At 37.5% G+C, this 15,466-nt stretch overlaps 1 protein-coding gene across 4 annotated transcripts in view; it reads right to left on the minus strand.

The window, feature by feature from the left end:
- Nucleotides 1-15,466, minus strand: part of TBCD (tubulin folding cofactor D) — a 537,579-nt gene that overhangs the window by 411,865 nt on the left and 110,248 nt on the right. For all 4 annotated transcript variants that reach the window (XM_056814255.1, XM_056814257.1, XM_056814256.1 and 1 more), the window contains exons 9-10: nucleotides 10,583-10,628; nucleotides 3,538-3,670 (exon numbers count right to left, since the gene is read on the minus strand). In XM_056814255.1, the coding sequence (XP_056670233.1) occupies nucleotides 3,538-3,670; nucleotides 10,583-10,628 (179 nt within the window). The remainder of the gene's footprint in view (nucleotides 1-3,537; nucleotides 3,671-10,582; nucleotides 10,629-15,466) is intronic.

Below are 15,466 nucleotides of genomic sequence, written 5' to 3' on the forward strand. Positions count from 1 at the left end.
TTGCAGCAATTTTTGCCAAATATAGATTTCTTATTTCAAAAGCCTAAATATATACATTTGTCAAATACAAGGTTACCAAAATCTTCTACTCTTGTTTATTGTATGTTTGTTCTGTTCCAATGATTTTCCTTTTTATTTCTTAGTCATCACCAGATAGTTTTGATAATTATTACTTTTTAGTAGTTTAAAATCTGGTATAGCTAGATCTCCTTCCTTTACATTTGTTTTCATTAATTCTTTTGATATTCTTGATCTGATTTCCATATTATTTTCTCTAGATAAATAGAATAAATTTTTGGCAATTTGATTGGATGGCATTGAATAAGTATATTAGTTTAGGTAGGACTGTTGTTTTCATTATATAGACTCTGCCCATTCATGAACAATTATTTTTTCTCTAATTATATGACTATGTAAAAAGTTTTTTATAATTATGTTCATGCAGTTCCTCGGTTCAATTTCACAAGCATACTCTCAAGTATTTTATTCTATGATTATTTTAAATGGAGTATCTCTTCCTATATTTTCTTGGAGGATTTTGATAGTAATATGTAAAAATGATGATTTATAAGAGTTGGTTTTATATCCTGCTACTTTATTAAAATTATTGATAGTTTCAACTAACTTTTTAGTTGTAACTCTAGGACTTTCCATATAAAATCATATAGTCTACAAAAGAAGATAGCTTTATCACCTCTTTGCACATTCTAATTCCTTCAATTTATTTTTCTTCTTTTACTATTATTGCTAGTACTTCTAACACTATTTTAAATAACATTGGTGATAATGGACGTCCTTGTTTCCTGATCTTATAAGATTCTAGCTTATCCTCATTACAAATACTTACTAAAGATTTTAAGTAGATGCTTTGTATCATTTGAAGAAAAAATCCATTTGTGCCTATGCTTTCCGGTGTTTTTAACAGGAATAAGTGTTATATTAAAGGCTTTTTTTGCATTTTTGATATAACTATATGACTTTTATTACCTTTGTTACTAATATAATCAATAATGCTGATAGTTTCCTCTCTATTAAACCATATCTGAATTTCTGCTATAAATCCTGTTTGGTCATATCTTTGTGATATATTTTTGTAATCTCCTAGCTAGTATTTGATTTAGGATTTTTGCATCCATGTTCATTAATTAAATTGGTCTATAATTTTCTTTGTTTTTGCTCCTCCTGTTTTCATCATTTTTGTTTCATGAAAGGAGTTTGGTAAAACTCCTTCTTTACCTATTATTTCAAATAATTTATTTAATATTGGAACTAGTTGATCTTTAAATGTCTGGTTCCACTTGTGAAACTATTTTTTTAAGGAAGTTCATTTCTTATCTATTCAATTTCTATTTCTAAAACAGGTTTGTTTAGATATTCTATTTCTTCCTCTGATATTATACACAATTTATATTTTTGTATTTTTTCTTCCATTTCACTTACACTGTCAAATTTGTTGTTATAGTGAGCAAAATAATTCCTAAATAATTGCTTTAATTTCATCTTCATTGGTGGTATATTCACCCTTTTCATCTTTAATACTAGTGATGTAGTTTTCTTCTATTTATTAATTATATTAACCAAAGGTTTATTTATTTTGTTGATTTTTGTCAGAAAACCATCTTCTAGATTTGTTGATTAATTCAATGGCTTTCATACATTCAATCTCATTAATCTCATTTTTAATTTTTAGGATTCATAATTTGGTGTTTAGTTGGAGATTTTCTTTTCTTTTCTTTTTTAAACCCTTACCTTCCAACATGGAGTCAATACTGTGTCACACAGCTGGGAAGTGTCTGAGTCCAGATTTCAGCCTAGGACCTCCCATCTCTAGGCCTGGCTCTCAGTCCACTGAACTACCCAGCTGCCCCCTAGTTGGAGATTTTCTATAAGATTTTACAAACAAGATTCTATGACTACACTCTTTCAATTGCCCACACTGTCCTTTTTCTCACTGTTATTCTTCCTTTTTTAGTTTTGATTTTGATCTTTGTTCTAACAAATTGATAGGCTAAACATAGAAATGTTTTGTTCAGGAATAACTCCCATATAAGGAATCATTTCCTTTCTGTTAATATATAATCATTTTTATTTTTTCTGGCTATTTGGGGCTTTTCCTTCCATTTTTTGAAACTATTCATCCCTAGAAACACTTTCCAAGTGCCCTAGTGCCAGATGTTTCACCTTTCATGAGCATGAATGCGCCAAGAGGAACACTCCTCACTTCTACCTTCTAGATCATACCTTTGCCATCACTCATAACTTCTCTTAGGTTTACACTATCTATTTCACCATACCCATATCTTCATTACAATACTTAATAAGACTAACTTCCCTCATGCTTTCTCAAGGAATTGAGAACCTGGCTCACAGTCTTCCTCTCTACCCCAACCCTTTGTCCTCATAATTCAGGGATTTCTATGTTCATGTGAATAATACTACTTATACATAGTATTCTACTTCATTAATTTCCTGTCCTGTGACCATCATGTTCAAATTAACTCAGCCATTCCACAGGACAGCAAGATCCCTGCTTTCATGGAAGGTGCCATGACCACTAACTCTGAAATTTCTCTTATCATAACTACTTCCATCTCCACCTCTACCTCACTCCTCAGAAAGCCATATTCTTCAACTTCATGCAACCCCAAGTTTCTCTTCTTCTTCCTGTTCTCTCAGTTCCTGCTCTGGCCTTGATCCTATCAACAGTTCAATTATACAAAATTGTTTCTATATACTGCTGATTCAACCATCATCCATCTTAACATCTCTTAACTGATCCATGTTCTCTATTCATAAAACCACCACAATGCCAAAAGCCTTCATCAGTTCTTACCTGGATTACTGCCTTAGCTTTTAATTGTTTTCCCTACTTAAATGAAGGCCAAAATATGACAATGTCACTCCCTCTCTCCAAAACATTTAGGGGCTCCCTACTGCCCTTTAGGAAAAAAAATACTCTATACCTTTCCGGTTAAATGAATCAATACTCCCTCATCTACATTTCCAGATTTATTTCAAAGTACTTCCTTTCATACACTCTATATTATAGCCAAATGGATCTACTAACTACTCCCCAGATTTTACATGCTTTATTCAGTTTTCATTCCATTACATAAGTTACCCTCCATCACTTAAAGGCACTCTTTACCCAAGTTTCTCAGAATTCATAACTACCTTCTATACTGAACTCAAGAGTCACTTCCTATTCAAAGTCTATCCTAATTCCAACATTTTTCAATGTTTACCTCACCTCTGAGATACCTAGTATTTATTTATTTTGGTATCCCAATAGAATATGAGCTTCTTAAGGATAGGATTGGTTATTATTTTTCTCTGAACATAGTAATTTTCAGAGTGGATATTTTATTAAAATGCCTATAAGATTGAATTAATCTTTACATGAAAAGTAAACAAATTGATAAATATTTGAAATATACTCTATTATTCAAAACATCCTACCACTGCTTTATATAGCATGCTTGGCTTTTTGTGGTCAAACAAATGAAAATGAGAAAAGGAAAAGACCAGTCAACTAACCTCCATTTCGCCAACCTGGGTTTGAGAAAGGTCAATCCAAGGCGCTGAACAAGTTTCACACCAAGTTTTCGGAGAAGAGTATGGTTACTTTCTGAGAGCTTACACTTATCAAGGCACTCAAGCACAGTGGAAGCTGCAAAACAGACCACACCAGTAAACATTTGGGAAAAATTCTTAGTTATAAAGAATTTTCAAACTATCTTTACTTAGAATATGATGACTCTATATACAGCCTATAAAGATTTTTTGCAATTGTCATTCAATGGTATAAATTTATATTAGTTTCCCTGTTTATGTTTCATAAAAAACCTTATAGTTGCTGAATATGCCAGTTCACCTGAATTGCTGAACTGAATTGCAGGGAAACATGGCCCACACAACTTTATTCTTCATTACTACCTAACATGAACTATATACTATATCTCAACGACGCAACAGGTGGAGGTGACCACTGGCAGTTGTAGTCACGATCCTGCATGTAGGCAGCCCAAGGACCAGTGGTCGCTCGGCCCTGTGGGCAGCAGGGACGTTCGGCAGCATCCTGGGCGACTGAGCAGCCCTCTCTAGGACAGCACTGCTCACCCTAATCAAGGGAGGGGACTAGAAAAGGTGTCCCAAACATTGCCTGCCCTACAAACACCCAGTCAGCACACCGCGGCTGGCGGGTCATCCCCTTTAAGTGGTCGAAATCAAAGAAAAAATACAAAGAAACTCCTACTAGGAGCATGGAACATCAGGACATTACTTGATAGAGAGAATACCCCAAGACCTGAGAGAAGAACAGCTCTAATCGGTAAAGAACTGGCGCGATATAACATCGACATCACAGCCTTAAGCGAAACACGCTTACCGGAAGAGGGATCACTCAGCGAACCCACCACTGGATACACCTTCTTCTGGAAAGGTAGAGCCTCAAATGAAGACAGAATCCACGGAGTTGGCCTGGCCATCCAGACCAGTTTGCTCAAACAACTGCCAAACTTGCCTGTGGGCATCAGCGAGAGGCTCATGAAGATCTGTTTGCCTCTCAGCAAAGACCGGTATGCCACAATCATCAGCGCATATGCCCCAACACTGACCAGCACAGAGGAGACCATCGAGCAGTTCTACTCTGACCTGAGTCCCATCCTGCACTCAGTGCCCACCAATGACAAGCTGATACTACTGGGAGTACTACTTCAACGCCCGTGTTGGCCAGGACCATGAAAGATGGAAAGGAGTGCTCAGCAAACAAGGCGTGGGCAAAATGAAAAACAACGGCCTACTGCTACTCACCAAATGCTCAGAGTTCGAACTCACCATCACGAACACTGTGTTCAGAATGGCGAACAAATATAAAACAACATGGATGCACCCAAGATCAAAACAGTGGCATCTCACTGACTACATCATTGTACGCCGGTGAAACATCCAGGATATAAAGATCACCAGAGCCATGAGAGGAGCTGAATGCTGGACAGGCCACCAATTGTTTAGAGCGACTCTTCAAATGCACATTGCGCCTCGCCATCCAAAACATACCCAGACAGTTCGCGCATTTTACAACGTGAGTTGTCTTAGAGATCCATCTTATTTGCAAACATTTCAGTCCTGCCTGGACAACAAGCTGTCTGCCAAGGGAAATGGAACCAGTTCAGAGACGCAGTGAAGGAAACATCAAAGGCAGTCCTAGGCCCAAAACAACGCAACCACCAGGACTGGTTCAACGAGAACAACACTGTTATTGAAGACCTATTGAGCAAGAAGAACGAAGCCTTTATGGAGTGGCAAAATAACCCAAACTCTGCTCCTAAAAAGGACAGATTCAAGTCTCTCCAAGCCACAGCTCAGAATGAGATCAGGAAGATGCAAGACCGATGGTGGGAAAAAAAGGCAGAAGAAATCCAGCGGTTTGCTGATATGAAAAACTACAAACAATTTTTCAGTGCCCTCAAGACTGTCTATGGGCCATCAAAACCCACCACCACTCCCTTGCTATCCTCTGAAGGTGACACTCTCATAAAAGATAAAAAAGGCATCAGCAACAGGTGGAAAGAACACTTCAGTCAGCTTCTCAACTGATCCTCTTCAGTCGGCCAAAGCGCCCTTGACCAGATCCCCCAAAACCGCTCCATTGAACAACTTGATGCCCCTCCTTCAATAGAGGAAGTCCAAAAAGCCATTAAACAAATGAGTGCAGGCAAGGCACCCGGTAAAGACGGGATCCCAACCGAGGTGTACAAGGCCTTAAATGGAAAGGCTCTCCAGGCATTCCACATAGTACTGACCAGGATATGGGAAGAGGAAGACATGCCCCCAGAACTCAGAGATGCCTCCATCAAAGCCCTATACAAGAACAAAGGCTCACAAGCAGCCTGTGACAACTACAGAGGCATCTCACTACTCTCCACTGCTGGAAAGATCCTCGCCCGTGTTATACTCAACAGACTCCTGTCATCTGTTTCAGAGCAGAACCTGCCTGAATCACAATATGGCTTCCGATCAGATCACAGCACCATCGACATGGTCTTCACGGTGAGGCAAATGCAGGAAAAATGCCTTGAGCAAAACCTGAGTCTCTACATTGTCTTCATAGACCTGACAAAGGCATTCGACACAGTGAACAGGGACTCATTGTGGGTGATCCTCAGCAAGCTCAGTTGCCCAGCAAAATTTGTCAAACTGATCCAGCTCTTTCATGTCGACATGACAGGGGAAGTCCTATCTGTTGGAGAGACTTCCGATCGCTTCAACATCTCCAATGGTGTGAAACAAGGCTGTGTCCTCACTCCGGTACTATTCAACCTATTTTTCACCCAAGTATTACGACATGCTGTGATGGATCTAGACCTGGGCGTCTACATCAAATACCAACTGGATGGCTCACTATTCGACCTTCGCCGCCTGACTGCAAAAACAAAGACAACAGAGAGACTCATCCTGGAAGCTCTCTTTGCAGATGACTGTGCTCTCATGGCCCACCAAGAAAATCATCTCCAAACCATTGTGGACAGGTTCTCCATCTCAACAAAACTGTTTGGCCTGACTATCAGCCTCAGCAAAACAGAGGTAATGTTCCAACCTGCACCAGGGAGGCCAACGAACCAGCCATGCATTACAATCGACGGCACGCAGCTTTCTAATGTCAACACTTTCAAGTACCTGGGCAGCACCATCGCCAACGACGGGTCCCTAGACCACGAGATTAATGCCAGGATCCAAAAGGCCAGCCAGGCACTTAGGCAGCTGCTCTGCAAAGTCCTCCAACACAGCGGTGTAAGCACTGCGATGAAGCTCAAAGTGTATAACGCAGTGGTCCTCAGCTTGCTCCTGTATGGTTGTGAGACATGGACACTGTACCGGAAGCACATGAAACAGCTGGAGCAATTCTACCAACATTCCCTCCGGTCAATCATGAGGATCTGATGGCAGGACCGAATCACCAATCAGGAAGTCCTCGACAGAGCCAACTCCACCAGCATCGAAGTCATGGTCCTCAAAACCCAGCTACGATGGTCTGGACACATCATCCGCATGGACCCACAGCGAATCCCAAGACAGGTATTCTATGGTGAACTGTCAGCTGGACCCAGGAAACAAGGCCGACCAAAGAAAAGATTCAAGGATCAGCTAAAGTCAAATTTGAAGTGGGCTGGCATTACACCAAAGCAACTAGAACTCGCTGCCTCTGTCAGAAGCAGCTGGCGAACCCACATTAACCATGCCGCCACCACCTTTGAAGATGAGCGACATCGACGTCTTGCCGCTGCGCATCAACGCCGACACCAGGCCACAGCCGCACCTCCCGTAACAAATGGCGTCCCATGCCCCATGTGCCACAAAATTTGCACCTCAGCCTTTGGACTCCAAAGCCACATGAAGGTACACTGTAGATGAAACTGCACAAAGACAATAGTCATTCTCGATTACCGAGAAACTACCACTAAACTAAACTAAACTGATACTATATCTATTTTCTCCACAACAGCTCTGATCATAGTGTTTGCCTTTCCTTCTATCTGTCCAAATTCTATAGATTCTTCAAGACCCAAGCCTCACATCCTTCATAAAATTTTCTCTGATCATTTAACATCAATTTTTTACCTCTCTGACTGCCCATAAAAAATTTGACCAGTATTATGGAACTTGATTATTGTTCAAGTAATACTTGACAGAACATGGAGAAGTATGGCATAAATATTAGAGAGCCATCTTCAGAGTTGGGATGATCCAGGTTCAAATCCCACATGGCACATATTATATAACTCTGGGAAAGTTACTTAACCTTTATTCTGTGTCACAGGGTATTTTTAAACTATAGTTTGCCAACCTCTACTCTACACTAATGAAATCACAAGTCCAGAAAAAAGAAGTATGAGCTTTGTATTGTATAAATCATTCCCATAGACCTAGCTTTTTGCTGAGAGTAGAATGCATTAAAAGAAGCAGTGTGACATTAGAAAATAGGCTCCCTAAGAACAGGGGCTATTTTATTTTTTACTTTGTATTCCACAGGATCTTTCACACCATAGGTGCTTAACAAATATTTGTTGAATAGAAATGAAAATGGTAATATTCTACAATTATAAGACCATAGTAGGAATACTGTTTAATACCTACTTGGGTAGGCTGTAGGAAGTCACAAAGTTGAAAACAAGGTTCGTTCCTCACTTAATGGAGCAAACAGTCTATCTAAGGGGTTATAATACGCACAGAGATAACTGTAGTTTCAAATGATAACATAAGATAAATGTATTAGAAAGAGAGAGAGAGATACAGAAACAGTATCATGTAAGTCGCTAGAAAGCATACTTTGGGATCCTTTTATAGACAGTAAGGAAATTAAACAAGTTTTAAGGACAATGTGAGGTTTGAGTCTTGAAGTTTAAGTTCTGTCTTTGATACTATCTATGTGAAAGAGAGAGAGAGAGAGAGAGAGAGAGAGAGAGAGAGAGAGAGAGAGAGAGAGAGAGAGAGAGATTTTGAGGGAAAGGGGTATACAAACCCAAGTTACAAAGTTATAGTCTGACAATTTCAAAATCTGAAGAAGTTTACATTCAACAAATAGCTTTGATCAAAACCAAACATTTATTAATAACCTAGGAATGAAAGACAATATAAGTCTTAATCTTAAAGAGAATAACATCTAATAAGAGACTTGGGTTTTTTTTTAATTTTTACTTATACAATTGTTTCCTACAATTTAATATTCTTTGGTTACTTCCAAAAATCTTGCAAAGTGGCCCAATATTTTTCAGTAATTAACAGAGACAGAACACAGTCAGACCTTGTTAATCAGCTTTTTCTTCTTATAAAAAAGGAATAAAAAGATGAAAAACAGACTTTTGATTATCTTATGCATATAAAAGGTTAAGAATGGATTTCTCAGTCTGGCTGTACAAAGCGAAAACAGTAATTCAGACAATCAATTAGGCCCTTACAAACCTCATTTCATAATCTTTCCTTTGAGTACATGTGGCAAATGAGAGGGAAGTATGCCACCACTTTTCACTTAAGTTTTCAACAACTTAATACAAGGAACATAATTTTACAATTTAGAATTCAAGAAGGCAGGACAGAAAGACAGCATATATGACCAAAACTAGAAGTTCCAATGCTATCATTTCTCAAAGGAGAAGCCTCTATACTGTATTTCATTCCCTAAACCCCATTAAGGCAAATAAATCTAAAGATATCAGGTCTTTGGAAACTCTTCATGCTCCAAGTCAACAAGCATTTATTTTTTTATTTTTATTTTTTTTAAATATATTTTATTTGATCATTTCCAAGCATTATTCGTTAGACATAGATCATTTTCTTTTCCTCCCCCCCCCACCCCCCATAGCCGACGCGTAAGTCCACTGGGCATTAGATGTTTTCTTGATTTGAACCCATTGCTTTGTTGATAGTATTTGCATTAGAGTGTTCATTTAGAGTCTATCCTCTGTCATGTCCCCTCAACCTCTGTATTCAGGCAGTTGCTATTTTTTTATTTTTTTAAAGCCCTTACCTTTTATCTTAGAATCAATATCAAGTATCACTTCCAAGGCATGAGAGTGGTGAGTGCTAGAAATATGGGGATAAATGATTTGCCTAAGGTCATACAACTAGGAAGGATCTGAGGCCAGATTTGAAATACTCTCCTCTCAAGACCTGGCTCTCTATTAACTGGGCCACCTAGCTGCCTCGCAAAAAGCATTTAATAAGTAGGCACTATGTTAAGTACTGGGAATACAAACACAAACTGAAAGAAAGACAATTCCTGCTCTCAAGGGCACATTTTAGTGGAGGAAGATAACATTAAAAATGCTGAAATTCTCTAAAATTCTGAAAGAATCAGGGAAGAAAAGGATGAAGGTATCTAGAAGAGGAGCATCATAGAACAAGTCTGGGAAAATCAAGAATGCATCTGAAGAATGAAAAAATGGCTGATCTAGGCAGCTTCCTCCTTAAAAATATATTTATGAGAAGAACCAGCCTATATGAGAGAAAAGCCAAAGGAGTGGAGGGTACTTCCAATGTGTGTAGACCAAGGGTAGAATTAAACATAGATGATGAATTCCAGGCAGTAAGGAATACAACCAGGAGAGAAATGGAATCTAAAGAGATGAGACCTTAGACAACTCTTCAAGATCCATCAAGAAACAAGCCAACATCCCCCTCTTAACAGAGAGTAATGGGCTCTAGGTGCAGAAATCAATATGTGTCTTTTGGTCATAGCCAATGATGAAATCTGTTTTACTTAACTAAGTATATCTGATAAAAGGGTTTTGATTTCACTTTGCTTTTTCTGTTTTACAATGTGAGGAATGAGGGGGTAAAGTAAGAAAAAACTGATTTTTGTTCATGTAAAAAAAATTACTTTTTCTTAAAAGAAGCAAAACAATTTGAGTACAAATAATGATCAAAGTTGCTATGCTATTAGTAATAGTATAAAATGACTGGAGAAATTATAAGAAATAAGATATAAAAATATGACAATTTCAAAATACCCATACATTCTCAAAATGAGAGGGAAATATTCAGTCAAAATAAACTTAAATCCAACTTTGAAAATGATACTTACCATAGGGTAAACAGCTTTCCCGTGTTCCATGCTTAAATACCTGTGCCTACCAAAGGAAAAACAAAAATGCCTTAGAAATTAGTGAAAATACATTTTAAAACTTTAAATAACTATAAGATCCATTTTTAGCCACTGCAAAATTGTGACCCTAAAACTTCTCAAGAAAATAACACTAGGAAATGATCCTGTACTTCCTAAGGGTAAATGGAAATCTTCCAAAAGTTCATTTTTGCTAAGAAAGCAAAGATTTACATAACCAATTAACCAGAATAATTCCATAGTTTATTGAATCCCATACAAAGTAGCCAATAAATTCCTAATATAAAAGATATTACTCTTCCATGAGTTTTCTTCTTTTGTTTCCAACTTATGTGAACACCATTAACTAATACAATTGTGAAACAAAAGAATCTGAAAAACAAATGGGAAACATAAAAATTCCTTTGTCCCAGGGCCAATCATTTTTCCCTTTCAAATAAAAATGATATCTCTACAAGAATAAATACATAAGATAAAAGCAACAAGCAAAACTGCCTTCACAAAAACTACCTGGTAATAGTTTGTTTTGTTTGTTTGTTTTTAACTAGGTCATACCTGTATGTACAAAAATATTTAAAGCAGCTCTTTTTGTGGAGGCAAAGAATTAGAAAGTGAGGGGATACCCATCAATTGGGGAATGGCTGAATAAGTTATAGTATACTATATAATGAAATACTATTGTGTTATAAGAAATGCTGAGCAGGGGGAACTCAGAAAAATATGAAAAACTTACACAAACTGAAACAGAGTGAAGTAAGCAGAACAAGAAAAACAGTATACACTTTACTATACTTTAAAGCAATACATTACAATAAACAACTGTGAATAACTTAGCTGTTCTCAGAAATACAATGATTCAAAACAATCCCAAAGCACTCATGATAAACAAGTCATCACTGAACAGATGATGCTGCAAAACTAGCCACTACAGAAGGCCCTGAATTGATTATAAAGTAGACAATTATAAATGAAGCAGATTTGTCCCTTGCATATAATGAAAAAGAGGTTAAGAAACAGAAACAAAACTTTAAAGCTAAACAAATTAATGATGTATGGGTAGCATCAGGGGGAAAAACCAATACTTCCAAACTTTTATCAACAAATTTGCCAATCAATTCATAAAAATGGTCATTTTGGAACTCAAGGCATTGTAGATTCGGTAAAGAAAGTATGGATAGCCCCTGGCAAAACAAACATTGCCTCAAAAGTATGTGTAGATTGTGCAGTTTGCCAAGCATATAATCAACATATATTTTGAGGAAAGGCATTTGGGGCTCATTCTTTAGCCTACACACTGTTTAAACATCTACAAATTGACTTCATAACAATGCCAAAAGTGGGACATTACAAATTTTGTTTAGTGATAATAGACCAGCTAAAGAGATGGCTGGAGACATTTCCAACAGCACAATCAATGACAGCATTTGTATCCAAAATATTACCATAAGAAACTATATCTTGATTTGGCTTACCAGCAAGAATCAATTTGGACAGGGGAACACATTTTATAGATTTCAGTTTTAACACAAACATATTCTTGCCTAGGTATTACACCAAAATTTCATGTGTCACTACCCAAAGAGTTCAGGACAAGTAGAGAGAATGAACAGGGAATTAAAGACAATGACTGGAAAATTATGTACTGAGACTCATTTGAAATGGCCTGATGCTCTACGGTTAGCATTGTTCTAGTTGTGAAGTAGACCAAGGGGAGATTTTTGCTTTCACTTGGAAAGGGACTCAGTGGACATGGGGAAGATTACCAATGGGATTCTGTGATAGCCCAACAGCATTTTGCCAAATCTTGCAACAAGATTTACAGAACATCCAATTCAAGGAAAGCAAAATCATGCACTATGTGGATGACATTCTTCTTGCATCGCCATCTGCTAAAGTTTGTTACCATAACAGTAAAAAACTCCTCCTAGAGCTATATGAGAAAGGTCACAAAGTTTTCAAATCAAAACTACAATGGGTCATGCCTAAAGTGGAATACCTAGGATTTATCTTGGAAAATGGAACGAGAAAGATTTCCAAGAAAATAGTAGAAGACATATTCAAGCTCAGTGTGCCAAAGACTAAGAAACAACTGAGAGCCTTTTTAGGAGTGACAGGTTTCTGTAGACAATAGATCCCAGGCTATAGCCAAATAACAAAATGCCTTACAGACTTAACCAAAAAGACAGTCACAGAACCTTTGAAACTAATGAAAGAGCATCTCCAAGCCATGATACAGCTCAAAGAAGCAATCATAACAGCTCCAGCCTTAGGTATTCCAGACTACAACAAAGAATTCAATCTGTTTGTACATGAAGCAAGAGGCATAGCTTCTGGACTGTTAGTCCAAACGTTAGGACCCAATTTTAGCCAGTGGCATATTATAGTACACAGCTAGATATAATTGAGAAAGGAATGATTCCCTGTTTGAGAGCAATCGCAGCCACAGCAACCATGATCCAAAAGTCATCTGATTTGGTATTAGGATCAAAACTTATTGTCTACTCTGCACACCAACTAAAATCCATATTGAAGAAATGTCATTTACAAGCTTTCACACAGCAAAGACTTTCTCAATATGAAATTGTGTTACTAAGCAACGAAAACATCTCTTTAAAATGTTGCCAACCATTGAATCCGGCATCCTTGATTCCAGATCTGCCATTGGAAGGGGAACCCATACATAATTGCCAAGAAACAATATCAGTAGTAGAAAAACCAAGAAATGATTTAAAAGACACTCCCCTGGAACAACCTGACATTGAAATGTATACCGATGGTTCAAGCATGATAGTTAACGGAGAAAGATATACTGGAGCAGCAGTAGTAACACTAACAGAGACATTATGGTATGCGTCCTTACCAAAGCACGTAAACGCTCAAGGGGCAGAGCTAGTTGCTTTATTAAATGCTTTGCAAATTGGTAAAGATAAACAGGTCAATATTTACACAGATCCCCAGTATGCATTTTCAGTAATTCATGTCACTACAGAAATTTGGAAACATAGAGGATTTTTGACAAGTGCAGGTAAAGAGATAGCATATGCCAAAGTAACAATGCAACTTCATGAGGCTGTACAACTTCCCAAGGAAGTGGCAATAATCCACTGTAGATCACACACAGGGGCTAATGATCGTGTGTCTTTAGGAAACCATAGAGCTGACATTACAGCAAAATTTGGAGCTAGAGAAGGACCTTTTCATGTATTGAATATCTCAATAGTTGAACAGGAAATCTAACTGATGCCTATAATGAGCAAGAAATTCAATCATGGATAAAGAACTTAGGAGCAAAACAAAGAAGAGGAATATGGATTTCACAACTAGGCAAGCCCATCCTGCCTAAAAATTTATTTTATCACGTGTGCAATGCAATACATGCACAAGGACACTGTGGAACCCAAGCTGTGATCAATTCAGTGAGACGATTTTGGACTGCACCAGGAATATCCTCATATGCCATAAGAGTTTGTCAAAAATGTAAAATTTGCATGCAGTTCAATCAGGGAGTTTATAAGGCCAAAGCTTTAGGAGGTCGTCCCTTAGCATATACTCCATTTGAATGCATACAGATAGATTTCATCAATATGCCAAAAGACTTAGTATTGCCTTGTCATCATAGACAGACTGACTAGATGGCCAGAAGCTTTTCCTGCCAAAAAGAACAACGCAGCATTTGTGATCATAATCCTATTAAAAGAAATCATACCTAGATTTGGGATTCCCTCAAAATTGGACTCAGACCATGGAAGTCACTTTACTCAATCAATGTTAAATGAAATTTATAAAATCTAGGAATACAAGCAACATACCACACACCGTATCATCCCCAAAGTTTGGGGCAAGTGGAAAGATTAAATAAAGACATTAAAACATTGATAGGAAAATTTTGTGCAGAAACACAACAAAAATGGACAAACATTCTGCCATTAGTTCTGTTCCATCTTAGAACACGACCCCATGGAGCTTTGCACATCTCTCCATTTGAGATGCTATATGGATATACAATTTGGCAAGGAAGGATTTGTAAACCAGCTTACATTGCCATGATAGATGGAGACTGTCAATTAACAAAATATATACAAGCTTTACAGACAAGAATAGCAGAATTGCATGAAATGAGCTTGATACTACAAACAGTACCCCTGGATTACAATTTGCACAACATCAAACCAGGAGACATAGTATAGTTAAAAAATTTCAATAGAAAATTGGCTACAGACATAAAATGGACTGGTCCACATGAAGTATTGCTTACTACCCCAACAGCTATAAAAGTTGCAGGGAAAGACTCATGGTTTCACTGTTCCCACGTGAAACCAGAAAAAGTTCAACATCACTGTAACAGATATAGTAGATAATTAGACAAAAGATAGGGCTGTGAAATGAAAACAAAAACTGATTAACATAAAAAGTACACCACAAAGAAATAATAGTGACACATAATGTTCGAGACAACTTTCCAGCCCAGAGGAAAAGCAACCAAGAGGAAAAGCATCCCATAGGAAAAGTTTTTAAACCAGCCCAGAGGAAAAGCATCAAGAAAAGATGCTAGAGACAAGAAACAAAGAGGAAAAGCTGAAATGGACAGCTAAGACTTTGAACTTTGTAAATTTGTTTAATAGCTACTAGAGAAATGAAAAAAAAAAAAAGCTGAAATGGACAGCTTGGGCTTTGAACTTTGTAAATTTGTTGATATAAGAAGAGGACAGATCAAAAACGAGACTTATATGTAAGACTGAGTGTGTTGAAATAATAAAAAAGTAATTTCACATATTAGGGAAATAGCATGCATCACTACATAACATGGAAAAAAGAAGAGATCCATCAGTCAACATGAGAAGTGGA

This window comes from Monodelphis domestica, chromosome 2 (genome assembly GCF_027887165.1).
Source record: "Monodelphis domestica isolate mMonDom1 chromosome 2, mMonDom1.pri, whole genome shotgun sequence".
NCBI lineage: Eukaryota > Metazoa > Chordata > Mammalia > Didelphimorphia > Didelphidae > Monodelphis > Monodelphis domestica.